This window comes from Mytilus californianus, unplaced genomic scaffold, assembly GCF_021869535.1.
Source record: "Mytilus californianus isolate M0D057914Y unplaced genomic scaffold, xbMytCali1.0.p SCAF_2, whole genome shotgun sequence".
In the NCBI taxonomy this organism is placed as follows: Eukaryota; Metazoa; Mollusca; class Bivalvia; order Mytilida; family Mytilidae; genus Mytilus; species Mytilus californianus.
Genome location: NW_026262668.1, coordinates 93,146,835 through 93,156,649, shown reverse-complemented (window position 1 = coordinate 93,156,649; position 9,815 = coordinate 93,146,835). Strand labels below are relative to the sequence as shown.

General features: G+C 31.7%; 1 protein-coding gene across 12 annotated transcripts in view; it reads right to left on the bottom strand.

Moving 5' to 3' along the window:
* Positions 1 to 2,517: 2,517 nt before the first annotated feature.
* Positions 2,518 to 9,815, bottom strand: part of LOC127730408 (ankycorbin-like) — a 77,778-nt gene continuing 70,480 nt past the window's right edge. For all 12 annotated transcript variants that reach the window (XM_052238796.1, XM_052238805.1, XM_052238804.1 and 9 more), the window contains 2 exons: positions 6,236 to 8,004; positions 2,518 to 4,787 (listed from right to left, as the gene is read on the bottom strand). In XM_052238796.1, the coding sequence (XP_052094756.1) occupies positions 4,746 to 4,787; positions 6,236 to 8,004 (1,811 nt within the window). In that variant the 3' untranslated portion in view covers positions 2,518 to 4,745. The remainder of the gene's footprint in view (positions 4,788 to 6,235; positions 8,005 to 9,815) is intronic.

The window sequence follows — 9,815 nt, the reverse complement described above, 5'->3', positions numbered from 1 at the left end:
TTGCCCCCTTTTGGCCCCTTATTCCTAAAATATTGAGGCAATTAACCCCAAAATCAATCCCAGCATTGACCCTTTGTGATATGGAATCTTGTGGTACAATGTCAAAGAGATCCATATGCTAACACACAAGTTATGTGTGGAAGTTACAAAAATGCTTATTTTCGGCCCCTTTTTGGCCCCTAATTCCTTAACTGTTGGTACCATAACCCCCAAAATCAATCCCACCTTCCTATTGTGGTATTGAACCTTATGGTAAAATTTCATAGAGATCCATTCACTTTAACTAAAGTTAGAGTGCGAAAACCATTGTGTATTCGGACGACGACGCCGGACGACGACGCCGGACGACGACGACGACGACGCCAACGTCATACCAATATACGACCTCAAAATTTTTTTGCGGTCGTATAAAAACTGCTTTCTTGTTTGTTAAGGGACTTCCATTTTTCTAGTTGTTTAAATTTATGGATTAAACAGGTACCATGCACAGATTAGGATATGCTTATTTTTCCAGGGAAGATAATTTTAATCCCGATTTCTGTATTATGGTATATCACTTCTTCACTTTTTTATGGTTGACATCACGCTTTGATTGACCATTATGGAATTTTTATTTCACAAATGTTTATAGACATGCTCCCGTTGTCGTACATTTCAACTTATTTAAGACAAGTTAGTGACTGTATATGTACTGCCTTGCTCTACATTTGCACACAATCTGCCATAGATTTGGAAACAACAAAAATCCGCCATAGATTAGGAAATTACAAAACTTGCCATAGATTAGGATTTTAACAAATCTGCTATAGATCTGGGATGGCATGACGTCATATTTACCATAGATTAGGAATCTGCCATAGATCTGGAACCCACCATAGATTTGAGTCCTACATATATATCTGCACATTTTAAATATATGCTCGACCGGGTCAACCATTGGTGTTAGCTACTTATAGTAGTCATGATACTGTCTGTATAGAGTGGTGACTTCTTTCGGACAGTTACCTTGTGAAGTAGCAGATTTAAAATCTGGCTCAGCATGTCAGTTAACTACAAAGCAGGGTTTATATTCCTATCACATTAACATGTTGTCGTCCTGACATTAATGTAAAAAGTTTGCCTCTGTATGTTAAACACCCATCTTCTATCATGTACTTCAATCTGTTTAGGTTGTACTTTAAGACACATAATAGGGGGTGGCTGTTTAACGTCCAGTGGTAATTTTTCTGACTGCTTAAGACGCCTTTACATTAAATCCTTTGGAAGGTGAACTGATTCACATTTTAGTCATAGAGAACATGCATGATTTCTTCACTATTTAAAATTGGGCTTTGAACTAGCTTTCAGTAACTGTGAGTGCTCTTAAATTGGTACTTCGTGTCTTTTAGCTATGTGTTTATGTGCTTTTTATCGATTCTATGAGTAATGATTTTTTTCAACTGTTTTCAAGAGTTTGTTCTGAAGTTGTAATACACCATTGTCCCATGTAGTGGCAATGAAAAATCAAAAACAGATAGCATACAATCCATGATCATTATATAAACTGTAAAAGTGACACCATGGAAAAGGTCTTTTTGGTAAATATTTTAACTAGTAATTGGACCCTTAAATATAAAGCACATGCAAGCACCAACTAAATAATAAACTATGATGTTTTGTCTTTATGAAGAACACCAAGCTTGTAAATATCTGTGCTCAATATTCTCAACTCAAAAATAATTAATTTTGGTCCTTCTTGAGCTTCAAAAATATTTGAAATTACTTAGTTTAATCTACTGCGGGTATATATCGTTTATCTACTCAAAAATGACCTCATTTTGTAATACTTCAATTTCTAGGCCAAGTAGGGCCCTTAGCACACCTCCTTCTAGTAGCAATGCAAAGTTATTTAAGGAATTTCATAAAATGAGGCCTGGCCAAAATATGCTCTTATCATCCTTGGTCCTTAAGATTCTAGGGCTGTAGTATTATCATCTGTCATAAAGCAAAGTTAACTATAACTTTAAGAATGACACATTTTAACAGCAACATCATCAGAATGAGGCCAAAAGGCAGATTTGCTAGACTTTGGCAAAGAAATAGCATAGGAATATTTTGGCAAAATTAAAATAAACCACCACCATCTGAGCAAATTTATTGCTAGTGAGTAAATAATCACAATAATACTTTTTGAGCAAGATTATTCTATGTATTGCTTTCAGCATTTGTTAATCAATATATTATACAATTTTGCATTTTTTTCTGTAAATGGCTGTTATACTGAAGTAAATAGATTGAACATTTCATTTTGCAAATTTGAGAACTTTTAAATTCACCAATTTGGCCACAAATCTTTGCCTTTTTATCTTTGAATTTATCAAATTTGCAATCCTTGCACAACAAATGATCATATCAAACTTCTATTCTGACCATCACCTTATCAAAACTTTATCTTTTGGACAAATCTGTATTCAGCTTCTACACTTTAATCATAGCAATGACAAGACAAGACAGCCGTGAATTAAATAATAAAACACATTGAAATTTAATATAAATATTTTATTACTTTTGGCTTCTAAAGTAAAGCCATATTATAACATAGTATATTAGGTGGGAATTTTATACTTTGTATAGTACAAATGAATAATAATTTGAATATGAATCTGAATAGACATATGCAATCTTTTTTCCTGTACAATTTTTTGGAATGGCTGTATTAGGAAATTTCTATTAAACAAATTTCCAACCCAGATCTTCATTTTGCTTCTTGACCATTTGGCATTAGTATTCAACTGTACAATTGTTTCTGATTATTACCTACTTCTTATCCTAGTAAATAAGTGAGATACAACAATTATCTATCTTTCTTTCAAGAATAATTCAATATGTGAAATATCACATGTGTTTTAATTTAAGCACCAAATCTGTGATTCTGAAAGCCAGGTAAATAAGAATAATTATTAGCGGGGTAGACATCAAATGGAACAAAAATTAAAAAAAAACAAGAAAGAAATGAAAAGAAAAGATGGATAGGGATATTTAATGCCATTCTATGTTAGGGAATACTTATATACAAGGGTTGATATGTTCTTTCAATGCCATTAATCTTGCAACAGTAACAAATACAAAATGGCCAAGAAGGAAATAATCTACTCTAAACACTTGTTCTGTTAAATACTGGAGTATTATTCTGTATAAAATATACTATACAATTACATAAAAATATCAACAAGGTATCACAGGTATTAATGTATGTAAGTCTTTTATAATTTATAACTATGTACAATTATCAATGTCATTCATGCAAATAAAACAAATACAGTTGTAATATTTACCCTTGTTGAACCCCATAGAAGTTTTATTTTTGTGGGCTAATATTATTTCTATGTTAATGAGCTCCAACCTTTATTCAACAAAACATTGCACATAAACAGCCTACTGGCCATGAAATCAAGAAGACAAATCATAGAAATTTATCATTTATACAAATATTTTGGAACATATTCCTTCTAAAGGAATGGTTCTTTTTTCTGCCTTTGCCTCTAGTTGATTTTTACTGATAAAAGTGTATAAGAAAATATAGCATCAACCTTTATCACATTCAAATTTTCAAGGTAAAACCCTGTTTAGATATTCTTAATATAAAAACATACTGGCAGACCTGGAGTTGAAAAAAGCAACCTGGCTTTTAACCCAGACTCTTGTAGACCAACATCAATTTGTAGATTTATATCATAATGAAAATTTAGAATTGTTTATTAAGATGTATCACAGTTTCTTGTAACCCCCATTTCCCATTTTTCATACACATATACAAGTATAAATGCTAACATTGTTAATAAAATGATATGTTTCAAAAAGTTATGTTATCAAAATGAACAAGTATATTAAATGCTTAAATTTTATTATATTTCAAAAATTTAAAGATTCATTAGGTATTCAACTATCTTGCTTTTATATCTAAAAAAAAAACCCAAGAAAATACAAAACAAAGGTTTGTCTATAAATTTCACTCTCTCCACTATACAATAGATGCACATTTTTTTGGTAACTGGACATTTCAGTTCTGAATCTTTGCCATTTTTAGGTAACTGGACATTTCAGTTCTGAATCTTCGCCATTTTGTCACATTTGTCTTTCAGGTTCAAAATATTTGTGTTCTTCAAATATTTAGATCATTTCTGGATTCTGATAAATGGTCATAAGTTCTTATATATTGCACTGATAAAAAAAATGATTCCTTTATGAAAATCCTCTTGATTTTAATCACAAAGATGGGTTCTTTCAAAACAGAACTATTATGAATCTGTGCTCTGTTGTGAATGATAAAATTAACTTATTTATTATCAAAATTAATTTATTCACTTTAAACCATAAATAAAATGATTTTTTGAAATATCTACTAAAATATTATTACTTAAAATGCTGTTGTCCTTATATAGTGAAAAAAGAAGATTCAATTGCTAAAAAATCATTTTTGTTAAAAGTACCCAAAATGTAGAATATATTATTCAAGTATGACATTCTGTCTTTTACATAGGTTAACAAAGCATCTTATCTCAATACTTCTGCTCTTCACCTCAAGACCAATACACTCTGAACCTAAATGTCATTCAAATGCAGTAAGTTATGGCTTGTTAGTTTATCACATTTTCTCACTTTGATTCAGCTGATCACACAAAGGACACAGCTCTTGAAGAGAAGATAACTCTTGTATTTCTTTATAGCACCATTGAAGTTTTGTTAATAATTTTCAAGTTGACAGTTCAAGGTATTCCTGAATGCCAGTGGGTTTTGTTAACAGGCACCTGCAAAAGAAAATTAAAACAGTTTCTACTTTTTATAATAAACATGACAAAAACTTTTTTGATGTATTTCCAATAACTTTTATGCAAGTCTATATAAGGCACACTCATAGCCAGGGTGGGCTATGACGACCCCCCTCCCCAAAAAATCTTTTTATTTTTTTATTCAAGACTTGTAGAGTCAAGATTCAGATTGAAGTTGACTAAATGTGATAGACTAACAAATCTTTTTATTTTTTTATTCAAGACTTGTAGAGTCAAGATTCAGATTGAAGTTGACTACGAAAGTCAGCACATCATAGCCCCAAATAACCTCCTCAGAAACACCCTTACTATGGGCCTGCAATTGACACATTAAGGGCAAATAACTTTTTCCAAAAATAAGGGAGAAGAATTTATCTTCAATCTTTCTTCAGCTATTACATTATTACTGATCTACTGCTTAGGCCAAAATAAATGAATTGTGTGTTTCCTATTTCATCTCCAAAATAAACTGTTATCACAGAGATATGTCTCGCCTTTTTGTAATTTTGATAATGCAAATGTTGAAATTAAAATAGCAATACTTTAACATGTAAGTTATGCAAATATTCAAAGTCGATGAACCATGACTGAAGGTACATGGCTAAACAATCTCCATGGAATGAGATGTGCCAATGCTAATACAACTGCATACCAAATACCATTGACTTATTATAAGTCGTTCCCTTTAAACAAACCTAAACACAAACATTAACTTGTAAACTATGTAAAAGTTTCAAAGTCAATGAACCATGATCAGGGGTGGGGCTATATAATCTCCATGGAAATGATACTTGCAAATGCCAATAAATTTGCATATCAAATATCATTGACCTAACATTAGCAGTTCATCTTAAACTGATCTAATCACAAACTAATACATGTAAACTAAGCAAAAGTTTCGAAGTAAATAGACCATGACTGAAGGGGTGGGGCCAAATATTCTCCATGGAAATGAGATGTTTTTTTATTTTTGTCAATAAAATGTTTAGGGTCGGTGTCGGAAATGGAGGTAGGATAGGGAAACCGGAAACACACCATTTATTTATTTTGGCCTTATTCATAACTTTTAGTTCCATATTTGATAAGAAATAAATTAGCTAGAGCACCTTCAAGGCTACACAGAGTACATATTGTAAATAATTTTTCTCCTATATATATCGCACTAGGTACATTTAAGACTTTTCTGATAATCAGTCATTATTTCAAGTTCGATGTAGTTCTTAGAAATATAATTATAACCTATTCAAACTAAATTGTTCTCTTTATTCTTAAGTTTGCCACAATCATCTAAATTGACGAGTAAATAACAGACTCATTCCATTGTATACTTCAGGATTTATCCCATGAAATGATCAGCTGTTGTCAGCAGCAACTTAGACAAACTTTATTTCATTTCAATAAAAGTTAAATATAAAATCACAACCCACCTTTTTCATTGCACTTCTTCCACCAAAGTTTTTGATAGCTATCATTAATTCTTCTCGTGGATCCAATTTTGGTTCTATATATTTACGAGGTTTACTTTTAGACTTTGGTTTTGTTTGTTCATTTGAAGAAGTAACCTCTACATTAGCTTTCCCGTTTGGCAAGGCAGGGGCAACTGGAGGTGGAGGAACAAATGTTTGTCTCACAGAAGTCGATTCAATAGTTTGGTCTACATGATTTCCTATATCAACTGAAATTTGTTTTTGAGATGATTTGTCAAGTGATGAAGGAAGGTTATTTTGTGATGACTGGTCCACCAAACTACCTTGCTGTTGTTGTGATGATAAGGCTTCCATACTTTGTTGCATTTGTTGTATCATCTGTTGCTGAAGTTGAATTTGTGACTGTAACTGTTGTTGAAATTGTTTAGTAGTTTCATCAGAAGGAATTGCCTGACTTGATGACAGTAACCTTTTGTTTTCTTCAAGTTGTATTTTCCACATTGAGAACTGTTGTTGTAATTGTTTATATTGAGCAGTTAATACTTCCTGATGGTCTATATTAGAATCACTTTCAGCCTCTACACCAGAGTCATTTACAGACTTTTCCAAGTTGCTGCTTACTGAAGTTTTTCTACCAGAGGAATCATCTTCCTGTTTGGTAGAATTTGAATTCACAGAAAATACAATTTCTGTTCTTGAAACTACAATATCATCTTTTACATTGTCTTCACTTTTATTCTCTTCTAAGGAACTGTCTAAACTTGCCCTAACTGCTGGAAGATTAATCATAGAAATTGATTTCTCTTCTAAAACATGTTCCATTTCCCCTTCAGAATTTGGGGAAAAACTAAGTTCAGAACATTTTGTTTTCACTTCACCCTTATGTCCCCTCACAGAACCTGCTTCGGTAATGATAAAGCCATCATCCATTTCAATATTATGTCCCTTAGTTGGAGTTATAAATACATTATCATTGTTTATGGCAAAGTTAGATTTGATCTCGTCCAGTGTGGCTACAGTGTGACGTTTTTCTGGAGTACTTTGATATGTTGGTTTGGGTTTTGGTTGAATCTTTTTCTTTTTTCTCATTAACGAGAAATCAACTTTACTCAGGTCATCAAATGTCAAAACAAACTCTTCCTTTGGTTTTGGTTTTTCTGGTTCTTTTGGGATAACTTTTTCTTCTTGTATGATTTGAGGAACTTTTGCAACTTCCGGTATTTTATCTTGTTTTGTTTGCAATTCTTCCATTTTGACCTCTGGTTTCTTTTCGGTTACATATGAAACTTCTGTGCGTTCTGTTTCTACTTCTGCTTCAACCTTTTCTGGTTCTGAAAATGGATAAATGATTTCAAATGTTTCTGTTATAACAATTTCTTCCTCTTCCTCCTCCTCCTTTTCATGTTGAACCTCTTTGTTTTCTTCCTTATACTCTACCTCATCTGGAGCTTCCATTCCTGACTGAAATTCTGGGGGAACGGTGTTTATTTTGAAATCATACGTAATTTCAGAAACTTCTCTGTCTGAGTTTCGCATATTCTGGATTTGATCCTTTTCACTTTGTTTTGATTCTGATTGAGGAATACTTTCCATTTCATCTGAATCCTCCCCATTATCTTTTGAGAAAATATACACAGCATCATCAGCAACTGCCTCATTTGAAGTAACATCCTCATCAAAATCGTCTGTAACCTTCTTGCTACCATCTACAGTCATTTCTTTCATTTTCTCCACAAACTGTGCCATCTCTGTTTTATATTCAGGTGTTTCTAAAAGAAAAGAAATGAAAGCATGATCAGTGTTCATAATATAAAATTCTATCCTCATCTGTGAAAGCTGAATTCATGTCATAAGTTATACATGTATAAATTATTAGACTAAGAGGTTAAATAATAGGACATAAAACTTATTTTGGCAATAATCATTTTTAAAGTGAGGTGATAGTGTGTCTTTTTATTCATTTTTTACAGGAATTTATTCTCTAAAAAATATCAAAAGAAAACAGTTAAATGTACATCAATGAAAAAACAATACAATGTCTTACATCAAATAAAGGCATGTGTATAGTACACATTATTCCCATATTTAAAGTTGAATTTTTTTGTTCTTAAAAATGACTAAATGAATAAGTGATGTTCTCAAGCAGCCTGACAAAACTGGTGAAATCAAGTGGTTAAGTGTCCAGATATATACAGTCTGTTGATTTATAAATATCATGATCAGGTATATACATCAAACAAAGAAGAAACTAATTTCAAGGTCCATTGAAAATCTGAAAGTCAGTGTGTTTACACTCTGATCAGATTTTCAGGGACTGTTGAAGATATGTCAATTTGTAGGCTTTATTTAATTGAAGCATTCAATATCTAAAAGTACTTCAAACCAAAACACTAAGATAAACTTCTACTACAAAGAAACTCTCTTTTCTTCAAAACTGACTGCGATGAAGCTAAAAATGCATGCTTTGCTATACAATTTACCTAAAGTTTCATGCCATTCCTTTATGATAAAAGTTCTGACTAATCTTTTTTAATGATTACTGAAGTTTTTATACTTTTTTTTTCCATCACCACAACTTTGTTTCTATGTAAGATAAGAATGAAAAAACTCTTTCCAATATCTTAATTTTTGAGATTCAGTTTTGTGTAATGCTGTCTTCTCTCCAAGATATACTACAGTACTAGTCAATTTAACATAGGCAAATGAAGCATAAAATCAAGGTCATAATAATCTACTCCCAAATATGCATTTCTATGCAAGTGAAGATGATTCTTATACTAACAGTTGACAGTATATTTTATTGGATATAAACTTATTAAGTCAACCAAACGTGAAATGTAGTACACAGTGACCTACTTTTGCCTAAATGTTGACCTACACTCCAAAATACATATCTACACAACTTTTGAGCACACTATTACATTAAGTTATAGCTACTGTGATATGAACTCAGATGTAAAACGTAACAAATAAAGTGTGAAATGCATAGTCTCACAAGTTGAGATGATTCTATTCCATGTGTACTTGTACTGGTATTGACATTGATATGAAGTCAGACATAAACTTAACCAAAGCCAATAAAGCATAAAATGTAGGTTACAGTGACCTTCTCCCCAAAATGCATATTTACAGTTTTAGATTTTATAATCATAGTAACCAATATATGAAGTCAAAAACTTAACCAAAGACAATCAAGCATAAACTACAGGTTTTGCCAGGATGCTGACCCATTCCCCAAAATGTCTTATATAATCAAATAACTTATAGAACAACAAAGGGAATATCTGGAATTTCACAGATATAATTTGTTTATCACATTAAATGCAAGATGTAACTGCACTTCCAAGTATGGCTTATAGCTTCAGAAAGTAAGGTCTTGTTTATAAGTACTTAGATGAACACTTCATTAAGTAGATTTGATTTTGTGTTGGAATGTTTACTTTTGTAGGTATTAAGAATGATAATTCAAAAAATAAGGTTTGCTTTTATTTTAAAGATAAACTACAAAAAAAGTTGTTGTTTTATTTTTCTAGGGCTTTTGTGAAAAGAAAAAAAAAAGTTAAAGACAAAGCATTAAATA